At 38.4% G+C, this 16,081-nt stretch overlaps 1 protein-coding gene across 1 annotated transcript in view; it reads right to left on the bottom strand.

The window, feature by feature from the left end:
* Positions 1-16,081, bottom strand: part of LOC126162977 (meiosis regulator and mRNA stability factor 1) — a 231,384-nt gene that overhangs the window by 35,072 nt on the left and 180,231 nt on the right. Inside the window, exons 23-26 of the mRNA XM_049919825.1 lie at positions 13,428-13,692; positions 12,744-12,881; positions 5,337-5,458; positions 4,300-4,395 (exon numbers count right to left, since the gene is read on the bottom strand). Of these exons, the coding sequence (XP_049775782.1) occupies positions 4,300-4,395; positions 5,337-5,458; positions 12,744-12,881; positions 13,428-13,692 (621 nt within the window). The remainder of the gene's footprint in view (positions 1-4,299; positions 4,396-5,336; positions 5,459-12,743; positions 12,882-13,427; positions 13,693-16,081) is intronic.

Below are 16,081 nucleotides of genomic sequence, written 5' to 3'. Positions count from 1 at the left end.
CTCTTGACAGCAGTAGCACAAAGTATTCATTTGCTTTGTAAACTATTTTTGTTGTTGACAAGTAGTATGCATGATGGAACAGTCTGAAGAGAATGTAATGTTGGTGATATAAGAATGTAGATATCGAGAGAGAGAGAGAGAGAGAAAGAGAGAGAGAGAGAGAGAGAGAGAGAGAGAGAGATTGCTAGTTGCTGAGGCACTCAAAAGCCCGAACTGGGGATGTCAGAAAGGCAAATTCATTAGTTGCTTGCATTGTGAGAACAGAGTGAAGAGGCACAATCTTTGTATTTCGTTTTATTAAAAAGGACTAGCACCACAAATTTCCTGGAGGGCAAACTACTAAAAATATGTGTTTTATACTGATTAAAATTAAAAATACACAGAAGAGCTGATCATTCTGGTTGCTTTTGTTCATAGTAACTGTAATTACGTAACTGAGGTGCCACCGTTGGTTGCAGATTTTTGATGCAATTTTCAAATAAAAATCTTTTACCACAATCGCACTATATATATATATATATATATATATATATATATTTAAAAACAAAGATGATGTGACTTACCAAATGAAAGTGCTGGCAGGTCGACAGACACACAAACAAATATATATATATTTAAATATGTCTGCTTGTGTCTGTATATGTGTGGATGGATATGTGTGTGTGCGAGTGTATACCCGTCCTTTTTTCCCCATAAGGTAAGTCTTTCCGCTCCCGGGACTGGAATGACTCCTTACCCTCTCCCTTAAAACCCACATCCTTTCGTCTTTCCCTCTCCTTCCCTCTTTCCTGATGAGGCAACAGTTTGTTGCGAAAGCTTGAATTTTGTGTGTATGTTTGTGTTCGTTTGTGTGTCTGTCGACCTGCCAACACTTTCATTTGGTAAGTCACATCATCTTTGTTTTTTAGATATATACACATACATTTAAAAAGAAAGATGATGAGACTTACCAAACAAAAGCGCTGGCAGGTCAATAGACACACAAACATACACACAAAAATCTAGCTTTTGCAACCAACGGTTGCCTCGTCAGGAAAGAGGGAAGGAGAAGGAAAGACAAAAGGATATGGGTTTTAAGGGAGAGGGTAAGGAGTCATTCCAATCCCGGGAGCGGAAAGACTTACCTTAGGGGGAAAAAAGGACAGGTATACACTCGCACACACACACATATCCATCCGCATATACACAGACACAAGCAGACATTTGTAAAGGCAAAGAGTTTGGGCAGAGATGTCAGTCGGGACGGAAGTACAGAGGCAAAGATGATGTTGAAAGACAGGTGAGGTATGAGCGGCGGCAGATACACAAATGTCTGCTTGTGTCTGTGTATATGCGGATGGATATGTGTGTGTGTGCGCGAGTGTATACCTGTCCTTTTTTCCCCCTAAGGTAAGTCTTTCCGCTCCCGGGATTGGAATGACTCCTTACCCTCTCCCTTAAAACCCATATCCTTTTGTCTTTCCTTCTCCTTCCCTCTTTCCTGACGAGGCAACCGTTGGTTGCGAAAGCTAGATTTTTGTGTGTATGTTTGTGTGTCTATTGACCTGCCAGCGCTTTTGTTTGGTAAGTCTCATCATCTTTCTTTTTAAATGTATTTTTCCCACGTGGAATGTTTCCCTCTATTATATATATATATATATATAATAGAGGGAAACATTCCACGTGGGAAAAATATATTTAAAAAGAAAGATGATGAGACTTACCAAACAAAAGCGCTGGCAGGTCGATAGACACACAAACAAACACAAACACACACACAAAAATCTAGCTTTCGCAACCAACGGTTGCCTCGTCAGGAAAGAGGGAAGGAGAAGGAAAGACAAAAGGATATGGGTTTTAAGGGAGAGGGTAAGGAGGGTAAGGAGTCATTCCAATCCCGGGAGCGGAAAGACTTACCTTAGGGGGAAAAAAGGACGTATACACTCGCACACACCCACACACACATATCCATCCGCATACACACAGACACAAGCAGACATTTGTAAATATATATATATATGTATAATAGAAGGAAACATTCCACGAAGGAAAAATATATTTAAAAACAAAGATGATGTGACTTACCAAATGAAAGTGCTGGCAGGTCGACAGACACACAAACAAACACAAACATGCACACAAAATTCAAGCTTTCGCAACCAACGGTTGCCTCGTCAGGAAAGAGGGAAGGAGAAGGAAAGACAAAAGGATATGGGTTTTAAGGGAGAGGGTAAGGAGTCATTCCAATCCCGGGAGCGGAAAGACTTACCTTAGGGGGAAAAAAGGACAGGTATACACTCGCACACCCACACATATCCATCCACACATACACAGACACAAGCAGACATTTTTATATATATATATATATATATATATATATATATGTCTGCTTGTGTCTGTATATGTGTGGATGGATATGTGTGTGTGTGTGCGCGAGTGTGTACCCGTCCTTTTTTCCCCCTAAGGTAAGTCTTTCCGCTCCCGGGACTGGAATGACTCCTTACCCTCTCCCTTAAAACCCACATCCTTTCGTCTTTCCCTCTCCTTCCCTCTTTCCTGATGAGGCAACAGTTTGTTGCGAAAGCTTGAATTTTGTGTGTATGTTTGTGTTCGTTTGTGTGTCTGTCGACCTGCCAGCACTTTCATTTGGTAAGTCACATCATCTTTGTTTATATATATATATATATATATATATATATATATATATATATATATATATATATATATACGGTAGCAGGTGTTTATGAAGTAGTCTATCCGACAGGTTATAAGTATATTTCTCATTTCATTAAGCATATTTTATTGACAATATCTTCTTGATAATACATCACTAAAATCCATGAAGCACTTTGCATATGTCAGTGATCAGAAAACTATTTTAGATATTGTGACTACAGAACTGCTGCAAATGTTTTGGAATTTAAAATCTGGTTTTGAAGACTGTCTTACCATTACATCTTCTACTAACAAATCCGTTAAGTGCTAATAACCAGAATGAAAATGCTAGTCTTTCTTCACGTTATGTTGGAAGCCTGTAATTAGTATTTCACTTTTAAATTTCCTCCTCAACTATAAACAGAAAGTGTCAGCTGACATGTGCGCAGTTTTGGAAGAATGATAAGAAAAGCTGGGGGCTGCAATTGCCAAGGGAACGTGCATGCCAATGTGTGTGTGATAAGTCTCCCCTGACCTGGGGTTCTGGGTGACTTTCCTGAACTGTACCCCTTTCCCTAAACCTCTCCAGTGCTTTTCCTATGCCCCTCTTCCTCCCTCTTCAACTCTTCTGCCAGGAGCAGCAGCCAATGGCTCTGAAAGCTTGTAAAAGTTAAACCCGTGTGTGTGTGTGTGTGTGTGTGTGTGTGTGTGTGTGGTGTGTGGTGTGTGTGTGTGTGTGTGTTTGTTCCCTGCCACTGCTTTGTGAGTAAATGTATCCATTTACAATATATGTCAATGTGAGTACTTTGCAAGAAAAACAGCTAATGCTCAAAAGCTAGTGCAAATGCTGTTTTCTGTTACGTGTTACACTACTCCCTGCACTAATCTGCTATGGGCGATACTTTATGTATTGCTCCATCCAGGAATTTCCATTATTGTTATAAATTATTTTTTTCCTAGACTATTTTGCTTTCTTCATCAAAAACAGTGCTCTGAATATCACAGTTTTGCATCATGGTGCTAATTATGGTTGTATCTAGTGAAACCTGTGGTTATTATTAGCACCAAGAAGCAACAACACAGTCCATATAGCTGTTAACTACGCTCATTCTCTTATGTTTTCTGTTGTTCCCTCCAGTGTAAACATTTGTTGACAGAAATGAATTGTAGTGAAAGCTGGCGACTCATCTGTGAATGCTGGTTTGCATTCATTCGCTCCAGTGTAAGAGACTTCAGATGTAATGTAATATCTGTAGGTTTAAAGCTATGAAACTCTCCACAATGGAAAACTTAATAAAACGCTGTCAACAAACTAACAATCTGTTTTCAATTAGGCTTAAAATAAATCCATTATTTCTTTGAAATATAGCAAATGTTTATTCACACTAAAAAGTTGTTCTGAATGAAAAATTGCAAAAGCATCTGAGTTGCATACATCATTGTCATGTTTAGACAGACTGAGTAGCAGCTTTGACATGACATGTCCATGTACAGGAAATCATTTGCCTCATGTAATTTGTGGTGGTAATAACAGACCTACATTTGGATGGCTGGATGGGGAATAAATTCTGATCCAAATACAAGTCCAACTACTTAAAAGTTCAACTCTGTGTACCTACTAATTTGTGAAAAAAGGAAAGCAGGTTAACAATCAAATGCACATACCTTGTACGGGCTAAATGCTGTATTGAGACAGTATGGAGCATATGTTGGAGGACTCTGTCCACCCCAGGCATAGACAGACTGGTTTGGTGTTAATGTCTGCAGGCAGGGAAGTACAGTAAAATTAATCATGCGTAAGTAGACCATACTAATATGCATGTAGTAATAAAAGTTTGTATCAAAAGAAAAATTATATTGAGGAAACAAATTATGAGCCACAATTGTTGGCCAGTACTTACCAGGAAAAGTCAGGACTTCAGATATACACAAAAATGTAAACACACACACACACACCAGCTTTTGAAATACTAGTTCCTTCCTCAGGGAGGAGAAAAGGATGAAGTGGCAAAGGTTAAAAAGGAAAGGAGGCCAAACAGACCTCAGGATGAGAGGAACCCACCTCATATTCAAGAGGTTGGTGCCTGTCATCCTTGTCATCCTCAGGGCCTTAGTTACCTGCCCTTCCTTTTTAACCTCCTCCAGTTATGGTTTTCTCCTACCTGAGGAAGGAACTGTTAGTTCTGAAAGCTATGGTAGTGTGTGTGTACATTTTTGGGTATATGTGAAGTCCTGACATTTCTCCAGTAATTTTACCTTAATTTTGAACATCGTTAAGTGCAAATAGTGTACATTTACATTAAAGCTGCCGAAGTATAATCTTACATCAAAGTAATCTAGGCAGTTTACTTTCTTCTCTTTTTATTCTTGTTAAATGTTCAGTCAACAAAAAGAGAAACATTAGCATTAATAAATTATTTTATTTATTAGAAGATGTTCTACAGTATGCAGAAAAACTGAAGTATATACATGGTGTAGTAACTGATTTCATAATATCAAGATCAGTATGCGCTTCACAAATCAACATCAGTGATCGCACTTTGGAGGAGTTAATTCTCAACTCTCAGTGCATCACATTCAGATTCAGCCTTTTGTTTTGTCATCATTTCTGAGTATTATGAAAATGAATGAATTTGAACATCGAAGATAATAAAGAATGCTTTGTACATTAGTAGTATCACATAGTAGTAATATATACTCACATAAATATCAGACTTCCTGGTCTCCTTCAGCCCAAAAACATTTTGCAGATTACTGCCCACTTTGTCATTGAGAAGATAGTCTGCTGAGAATGGGGCAGTTGCTTTGTGTGTTAAATCAATATCTGAAAATATTAGCATCTGTAACTAATTTATCACACACAATTTTCACGTATTTTCAAATTCTGAGTACATATGTATCCAGAGAGAAAGGGTATTATTGTGAAGAAAAACAATTGAAAGAAAAATGGCAGGGTGGCACAGTGTATAGTGATGATGATGGAATGTCTGAAACAAGCTGCATAATATTCAGTCAGATCTTGATAAGATTTCAAACTGTTGCAAAGATTGACAACTTTCTTTAAATGTACAGAAATGTAAAAATTGTGCACGTCAGAAAAGAAAAAAAAAGTGATATCCTATGAATATAATATCAGTGTCACTATTGGAATCTACCAACTCATACATATACTGGGTGTAACACTTTGTGGGAATACGAAATGGACTGATCACATAGACTTAGTCTTGGGTGAAGCAGGTAGCAGACTTCAGTTTATTGGTAGACTACTGGGGAAGTGCAATCAGTCCACAAAAGAGACTGCTTACAAATCACTTGTGCGACTGCTTCAAGAATATTGCTCAATTGTGTGGGACCTGTACCAACTAGACCAACGGGGATAATGAATGTATATAGAGAAGGGCAGCACAAATGGTCACACAGCACGCGTGCAGAAACAATTGCTCTTCCTGCACTCCATATGTGAATGGAATGAGACGAGAAACCTGGACCTTATGGTAGTTTGCGGAGTACAGATGTAGATGGGTGCATGCCAGTTACAAATCCAAAAGCCTGGGGTCTTACCCTCAGCCAGTCCTAGGATTTTGATTTGTAATTTACTACATCAAAATTCTAGGACTGGCTAAGGGTAAGACCACAGGCCTTTGGATTTGCAAACTGGCACTTGATTTGTCACTTAATACATCCCCCCCCCCCCCCCCCCCCCCCCCCCCCCCCCCCCCCGTGAACCACAGACCTTTCCGTTGGTGGGGAGGCTTGTGCGCCTCAGCAATACAGATAGCCATACCGTAGCTGCAACCACAACGGAGGGGTGTCTGTTTAGAGACCAGACAAACATGTGGTTCCTGAAGAGGGCAGCAGCCTTTTCAGTAGTTGCAGGGGCAACAGTCTGGATGATTGACTGATCTGGCCTTCTACCTACTAACCAAAACGGCCTTGCTGTGCTGGTACTGCGAACGGCTGAAAGCAAGGGGAAACTAGAGCCGTAATTTTTCCCAAGGGCATGCAGCTTTACTGCATGGCTAAATGATGATGGCGTCCTCTTGGGTAAGATATTCTGGAGGTAAAATCGTCCCCCATTCAGATCTCTGGGCAGGGGCTACTCGAGAGGACGTCGTTATCAGGAGACAGAGAACTGGCATTCTACGGATCGGAGCGTGGAATGTCAGATTCCTTAATCGGGCAGGTAGGTTAGAAAATTTAAAAAGGGAAATGGATAAGTTAAAGTTAGATGTAGTGGGAATTAGTGAAGTTCAGTGGCAGGAGGAACAAGATTTTTGGTCAGGTGAATACAGGGTTATAAATACAAAATCAAATAGGGGTATTGCAGGAGTAGGTTTGATAATGAATAAAAAAATAGGAGTGTGGGTAAGCTACTACAAACAACATAGTGAATGCATTATTGTGGCCAAGATAGACACGAAGCCCATGCCTACTACAGTAGTACAAGTTTATATGCCAACTAGCTCTGCAGATGATGATGAAATTGATGAAATGCATGAAGAGATAAAAGAAATTATTCAGGTAGTGAAGGGAGACAAAAATTTAATAGTCATGGATGACTGGAATTCGAGATTAGGAAAAGGGAGAGAAGGAAGCATAGTGGGTGAATATGGATTGGGGGTAAGAAATGAAAGAGGAAGCAGCCTGGTAGAATTTTGCACAGAGCATAACTTAATCTCTTGGTTCAAGAATCATGAAAGAAGGTTGTATACATGGAAGAACCCTTGAGATACTAGAAGGTTTCAGATAGATTATATAATGGTAAAATAGAGTTTTAGGAACCAGGTTTTAAATTGGAAGACATTTCTTAGGGGCAGATGTGGACTCTGACCACAATCTATTGGTTATGAACTATCAATTAAAACTGAAGAAACTGCAAAAAGGCGGGTATTTGAGGAGATGGGACCTGGATAAACTGACTAAACCAGAGGTTGTACAGAGTTTCAGGGAGAGCGTAAGGGAACAATTGACAGGAATGGGAGAAAGAAATACAGTAGAAGAAGAATGGGTAGCTTTGAGGGATGAAATAGTGAAGGGAGCAGAGGATCAAGTAGGTGAAAAGATGAGGGCTAGTAGAAATTCTTGGGTAACAGAAGAAATATTGAATTTAATTGATGAAAGGAGAAAATATAAAAATGCAATAAATGAAGCAGGCAAAAAGGAATACAAAAATGAGATGAACAGGAAGTGCAAAATGGCTAAGAATGGATGGCTAGAGGACAAATGTAAGGATGTAGAGGCTTATCTCACTAGGGGTAAGATAGATACTGCCTACAGGTATACTAAAGAGACCTTTGGAGGAAAGAGAACCACTTGTATGAATATCAAGAGCTCAGATGGTAACCCAGTTCTAAGCAAAGAAGGGAAAGCAGAAAGGTGGAAGGAGTATATAGAGGGTCTATACAAAGGTGATGTACTTGAGGACAATATTACGGAAATCGAAGAGGATGTAAATGAAGATGAAATGGGAGACATGATACTGCATGAAGAGTTTGACAGAGCACTGAAAGATGTAATGGATCTGGGAGATGTGTTATTTTCTACCAGATTTGTTGATACCAAGTCGAATGAGGGAGGTTGTAAATGTTTTCTTATGTGTTTGTCAGAATATTTTTTTGTGAATTGTAATCTGCCTTATTTTATGCTAATTTGCTTATATGTTTGAGAGTGACAGCATATTGATTAATATTAGTAGATGTGAAGAAGAACATCAAAGAAACTGGATACAAGTGGAAGCTTGTGTGTTGTGTAAAATGTTTTTGACGCTGGAGTCGTCTTTAACCGTAGTCAGTTGGCAGTGAACTCTCGTTGTGTGTGATGGTGAAACAATGTGCAGGTCGCTGTTATAATAATTTGCAAGTGAACAGTAAAAATGAATTATGTTACTACAGGGTGTCTACGTGGACAAGAAAAAAAAATTCCCGGATTTTTCCCGGATTTCCCGGTTAAAAGCACAATTTCTCCCGGATGAAATTGCGTATAAAGCGGGTGAAAATACATCCGGGTTAAGTAACAGTATACTTTCCCTCGGAGCTATAAAACATATCAGTCCTTTGAATCGTAAAGGTCTTATACCGACGGAGGACGTCCCACCACTTTAGGAAACGAAATCCTGGAAAAACAATGCGTTTGGAAAGTTGTTTGATGCGAGACAATTATTTTCGTATTGCGAAAGTATTTACACAAATTACAGCACGGCAGCTTCCGAAACTCTAAAATAGAGATTGCGTTGAGCGCTACACTTTTGTCAGCCAGTCATAGCTCATGTCACGTGACATCGCTAGCGAATGACGGCAGTTATTCAGAGCACGAGGCCTACGAGAAAGACAGGCCGCGGCACCTACGAGAAAGACAGACCGCGGTGTACGTTACGAAGTTACGCCGAGCTCGCTCAACTCAGCTAAGTGCGTTTCTACACCGGTTAACTCGCAAGCAGATGTGTATGTACTAACGAGAATTGCATCGTCTATTGGCATCCACTGTTATTAGTCCTACAATGATAGGAAGTCCGTAGGCCTACTAACAGGCTCTAATTTGGCAATTATAATCGTGCCAAAATGATTATCAGTTGCGTAGAAAAGTCGAAGTGTTCTGGCATGAAGAGACTTGTGACATTGCTCAGTAACACATTATGCACATTTTTTTGAAGATCAATTACACTTTTTGGCATCGATTGCATAATTTTTTATCTATGAAAGAACAACATTAAATATGAAAACTAACCTGAAGCTCGGTCTTTTTTTAGCGTGCGTTACATGTTAAGTCATATCAAATACAAATGTGCCGGTAAAATTTTAAACAGTGGCATAAATGACTTTATCTTCTGGGCCCGACATTTTTCAAATAGTTGATCCTCAAAGTGTTACGTTTTGAATGAGAGTTATAAAGCCCTGTGATTTAAGAAATTCACTGCACATTCTCACACGTATCATAAATCATCTTGCATGGAAATTTACTTTGAAAGTAACGCATCTCAAGCCACTATTCGTAATATTTTCTGGTGATCTGTTAGAAATTTATACAGTTGTGACGTCACGCACATTGAATGCACGTTAGTTGTTACTGACGTACTGCATAATCTTCGACCTAAAGCCTTTGACACTTTTCGGTGTCGGCAAACTGGTCTGTGCATTGAGTAAATTACCCATTTTCTATCCAACTAAACTTTTATTTTGGTGTTATTCTCTGATTTATGTTTCACTGCTGCAGTATTATTCAGCAGTAGTGGACTGAAGTTCTTTGTCAGCGTATCTGATCTTACACGTCAAAACTACAAAACTAACTGAAATCTAAAACAATGAAAAATCCCGGAATTCTAAAATTCCCGGGTTTTTCCCGGATCTCCTGGATGTCCCGGGCCGTATACACCCTGTACTACTTTTTTATATAAACAACAAGAAAGAACCACATTCGAAGAAACGGTATTTGGGGCACCAAAAATGAAGCAAACGCATTGAACCAGGTCATTTCTGCAGCCGATGAAACAGCACTGTGGAATCATACTTTCACTAGACGACTGAAGCCAACACAGAAAAGTCAAATATCATCTCGTAAACATTTCACGGAAAAGTGAGTACTGTCACGAAATATGCTAAATTCAAGTATATAAAAATAGCGAGCATATTTCAAAGACCTAAGTCAAAACAAGGCCCCGGAAGTAGACAACATTCCATAGCCCCGTGAGTAGACAATATTCCATTAGAACTACTAACAGCCTCCTTAGGAGAGCCAGTCCTGACAAAACTCTACCATCTGGTGAGCAAGATTTATGAGACAGGCGAAATACCCTCAGACTTCAAGAAGAATATAATAATTCCAATCCCAAAGAAAGCAGGTGTTGACAGATGTGAAAATTACCGAACTATCAGTTTAATAAGTCACTGCTGCAAAATACTAACACGAATTCTTTACAGACGAATGGAAAAAGTGGTAGAATCCGACCTTGGTGAAGATCAGTTTGGATACCATAGAAATATTGGAACATGTGAGGCAATATTGACCCTATAACTTATCCTAGAAAATAGATTAAGGAAAGGCAAAGCTATGTTTCTAGCATTTGTAGACTTAGAGAAAGCTTTTGACAATGTTGATTGGAATACTCTCTTTCAAATTCTGAAGGTGGCAGGGATAAAATACAGGGAGCGAAAGGCTATTTATAATTTGTACAGAAACCAGATGGCAGTTATAAGAGTCGAGGGGCATGAAAGGGAAGCAGTGGTTGGGAAGGGAGTGAGACAGGGTTGTAGCCTCCCTGATGTTATTCAATCTGTATATTGAGCAAGCAGTAAAGGAAACAAAATAAAAATACAGAGTAGGCATTAAAATCCATGGAGAAGAAATAAAAACTTTGAGGTTCGCCGATGACATTGTAATTCTGTCAGAGACAGCAAAGGACTTGGAAGAGCAGTTGAACAGAATGGACAGTGTCTTGTAAGGAGGATATAAGATGAACATCAACAAAAGCAAAACTAGGATAATGGAATGTAGTGGAATTAAGTCGGGTGATGCTGAGGGAATTAGATTAGGAAATGAGACACTTAAAGTAGTAAAGGAGTTCTGCTATTTGGGGAGCAAAATAACTGATGATGGTCGAAGTAGAGAGGATATAAAATGTAGACTGGCAATGGCAAGGAAAGCGTTTCTGAAGAAGAGAAATTTGTTAACATCGAGTATAGATTTAAGTGTAAGGAAATATTTTCTGAAAATATTTGTATGGAGTGTAGCCATATATGGAAGTGAAACATGGACGATAAATAGTTTGGACAAGAAGAGAATAGAAGCTTTCAAAATGTGGTGTTACAGAGGAATGCTGAAGATTAGATGGGTAGATCACATCACTAATGAGGTGGTGTTTAACAGAACTGGGGAGGAGTTTGTGGCACAACTTTACCAGAAGAAGGGATCGGTTGGTAGGACGTGTTCTGAGGCATCAAGGTATCACCAATTTAGTGTTAGAGGGCAGCGTAGATGGTAAAAATCGTAGAGGGAGACCAAGAGATGAAGACAATAAGCAGAATCAGAAAGATGTAGGTTGCAGTAGGTACTGGTAGATGAAGAAGCTTGCACAGGATAGAGTAACATGGAGAGCTGCATTGAACCATTCTCAGGACTGAAGACCACAACAACAACTTACTACATCCTCAACTTTGACAATGACTTGTTACTGTGAAAATGCCGAGTTGCACTGTGGTTCTGAGTCTGTATTAAACTGCAAGTTAATCCCAGCCCCCACATAGCTTGATGAGTCAGTTCCAAGGTCAAATACAAGGAAAATACCACCACCTTCAACAGGACCACAATCAGTGGAGAACAGAGATTTTTTTAAAAAAAGCATTTGAGCACTTGACTGTTTCACTTTCAAGAGCTGAAGCACAGTATGGTATTTTTCTTGTAGACAAAATACATTTTTCACAATTTATGACAAACCCCAAAGGTTCTGATTCACCGTCACCAAAACTGACCGTGTTTCTGATCTCAAAAGTATCAGTTTAGAATCATCTGTCTTTATAGTTTCAACACTAAAGATTTGGAGATCCTGCACAACAAATTTTAAATATCTAATAATACTAAAGTCTAAGTCATGGCACTATTGATTCATGACCCACAAGTCAGTTGCTCAGTGTGATATGCTAAGCACCAACATAAGAGTTTTATACACAATTTTGAATGATCTACTCATAAAATAGGGCCATTTGGAGGAAATGATCCCAACATATGTAACACAGGAATTATAAAAAGCTGCAGCATCTAACAGAATATACTGCTACCAACTGACTAAAAAATGAAGCCATAAGTACACACACACACACACACACACACACACACACACACACACACACACAAACCGAAAGTAAAATTTTTGTACAAAAGATGATGCAAGTGTACAGATAGAAACAAAATGTTTATCAGTAATATATTCTGGATCAAAGTGATTTATTTATTTAGGACATGCAAGGGAAGGGGTGAGGATGGCACACATGGGTTTCTTTTTATATCACAAACAGCCATTGTTCTGCACACTGAGATCTTAGAAGACAGAACTATAATAGAAAAGGGGTGGGAGGAGTCATCAATATTGACTAATTACTGTACAAACTAACACCACTTACTGGAAATTTGAGAGACTAAGTCTTGGTTCCCAGCTGATGTGGTAGTGGCACTAAATGAATGTTTCGTGCTTGAAGAATCAGTTTGTTCTGAAGTCGTAGCTTCCACAGCAACTGGCAGTGATAAAGGTAGACCGACTTCTGTAAAATGACAGTAATAAAATCTTATTTTTATGTACAGCATTGTGAGGAAATTCAGAAGGTTGTTGAAAATAAGTTACTGCTTCCATCAAATAGGCATTAGGGTAGTTCTGAAAATCTGTTGACAGCCCAACAAAAAAGATCAGCAAGCATGGTACTTGCTTCTGAGGTGTGAAATGTGTATAAACCAAGATAATGCTCTAGCTTTACTGTTAAGTTCCACTAGTTTCTTTCTTCAGCCCTGCAACAGTACCTGGTAGAGTACATAATAGGAAATACTCCAACCAGCCAGAAGGTTGTTTTTTTGTTTCTTTGTTTTTAATGAGAAGGAGGGGTTTTTAGGATGTAAGTACAATGCACAGAGCATATTTTAGTGTAACTATGTAATCACAAAAACCTTTGTTATATTTTGTGACACAAAAGTAAAACTTACAAAGAAGTCAACACTACCAATTGACGGGCTCACGTCCGAAACTAGTAATATATATGATTTTGGCTACAGTGTTAAAATCAGTTTACAGATTATGATCAAAATGCTGCACTTGCCTGCCAGCTGAGGATTTACTGCGATGTAAGGATCATTGTTGCAGTCATTTTCATATTCCAGAGTCAGAACATCACCGGCAGCAATTATCAAAGAATCAATGCTTGAAAATCCAAGACTTGCTGCTTGGATGGTTGAGTGATATGTTGTAAAGTACAACTTATTAAGAGATGACAATAGTAAACGACCACCGCTGCCTACCACCAACCAATACACACGCCTTGCAAATTCATATACAGGCTGCAGTATTACATGTCCATTCTGCACCTGGAAAAAGGTATATTTTGAATTCCAATAATCAAGTAATATATATTCTAGAATACTATGAAACGAACATTATGGTTTACATAATTTTTTTTTATAAGAAATGATGGTGGGTACTGAGGGGGAGGGGGGGGGGGAGAAAACCATCACCACCATCACAACATTCTCTGCCCATGGATGTGCACTTTAATGAATTTCAAAACATCATTTATGCACCATATTTCTTGACATGAGTCAATACGTACATCAAAGAGAAAAGTATTGAGAATTGCTGTAGCTTATTTTGCTTAGTGAAACTAAATTTAACACAGTAAAATTAGCAGAAATGCAATTAGTTATTACACAGTGTGGAGATTTTTGGCAGAAGTGAATTCTTACAAGGGGTAATCAAAAGTTTAAGCTACACCTCAATACAATTAAGATGTATAATTAATTTTTTGGTTGTTTGCTGGTACACATTGAAATCTCCACACCACAGTATCATAACAAGCTGCTTCAAGAGCCAAAACAAAACACTGCAGCCCATCACCACTTTAGTAAAGGGCTGCACCATGTTGTTTGGCCTCCTCCACCAGTGTGCTATAGTGCTGTGGTACAGAAGATACTACGAGTACCAAGACTGCAGACGTGTCCTTGCAAATAAAAAAATAATTAAAATTTTATGACTTTCCCTTGACTCCTCTTTTACTGTTATTGTTCTCAATATTATTTTTATGCTGGCATTTAATGAATCCAACAAATTTTGTACGTTATGATTAGAAACTGGAAAATGTAGCATCTATTTCCGGCGAAATTAATATTTAAAAAAAATTTTTTTTAGTGATTATAAGCACACATTTAGAAATGAAGACAAAGCATTAGTTCTTTGAAACTTACTTTAAAAAAGTCCTGGTTTAGAGCTTTGTGACTGGAATGTTTGCTTTTGCAGAACTTCAACACCTTATACTTCCAAAATGACCTCTGTTTTCTTCTTTTGGCTGTATTTGAGCTTTCAAAAATGACTGATCTGTTGAAATACAGCAACATTTTCCCATGGGGGAAATGAATGCATCTTCGGTTCAACATGTTTCTGGACATTATCTGTTTCTTCCTGACCAATTTGATGATTACAAAAACTGCAGACTTAATTTCAACCTTTTGTGGACTTTCATAGCCTTGCGACCCATATTTGACAACACTACAGACAGAACTGACAAGGCAGTTAGCAGAGAAGTAGAACCGAACATATAACTATTTTAACATTAGGGGAAGAATTTTGTTGCAGTCAAAAAACATTACAGATTTTGTTTTCCAATCACTATACTGCAAAGTGTGAGCACTATAAGCTATAATGGCAGATGGTTGCAAGTATAAACAAACAAGAATTTTGACCACCAAAAGGGACAGCAGCAGTGCAGGGAAACAACCCCACCTCCCTTTCGCAGAGCAGCAGCCTAAAGTAGAACTGACACATTGTCACAGGGATAGCCCATCTCTTCTAGTGTTTTAAGGGTTGGAATTGAAGTCCAGGATGGATCATGATGAGCCACTTCACTATTTAAAAATAATAAAAAACTGTGAGTACTGCATGACACAAAGCATTCTGAACGGTTACTGCCCAACTACTTGTTGAGGTTAGCTGAGTACTGTTGATGATTTTGTTCAGATCCGATCTCTAGCAGTATTCAATGCAACCACATTCGAAACATCCACCATCTAATTTGCCACGTTAAAAGTGCCTGCATTGGACTGCCCTCTGAGCTTTAGCTAACAAACATGCGTGTTTCTTTGTTATACAAATGCTAGGTCCCACGGCTGCGTACTACATTGGATTACATGGCGTGTATCTTAAACAGACCATTTAACTGTCCACAATTGGCATGGCATCAAACCATTCAATACATTGATACGTCACTGCATCCATACAGTTTTTATATTGCAAACAGGTTCTTATGCATATTATATTTCCAAACTGGGCTTCACCATATCGCTTACAATACAAGGAACTGAAAACTGTTTACATTTTCAATATTTAGATGCAGAAAATAAAGCTATTTCAAACTCATTCTGATAAAATAGTTCATATGGATAAAATTTACTACAAAACAGCATCTATTAAGGGGAGTTAGAGCGGAAAAACTTCTTTCACATTTTTTGATTTTTATTTCATTATAAAATTTGCGATTTTCTGAATAAAATTATATCACTTATAAACTCACATGGGAAGTATTTTATTTTATTTTTTTAAAAATATAATCTGCACCAGTTGAAAATGTTAAAATTTTTACATGCATTACTTCAAGATCTAATAAAACCAGTAGTTTTTTATGTAGAAGGCTGTGGATTGCTGTGTTGTACAGGTTAACAATGTTGGTCATGTCCAGAAGAGGATGGGAACCAGGTTGAGGAACTT

The sequence above is a fragment of the Schistocerca cancellata genome, chromosome 2, assembly GCF_023864275.1.
Source record: "Schistocerca cancellata isolate TAMUIC-IGC-003103 chromosome 2, iqSchCanc2.1, whole genome shotgun sequence".
NCBI lineage: Eukaryota > Metazoa > Arthropoda > Insecta > Orthoptera > Acrididae > Schistocerca > Schistocerca cancellata.
Note: the sequence above shows the minus strand (reverse complement) of the source record. Positions and strands in the feature narration are given on the sequence as shown.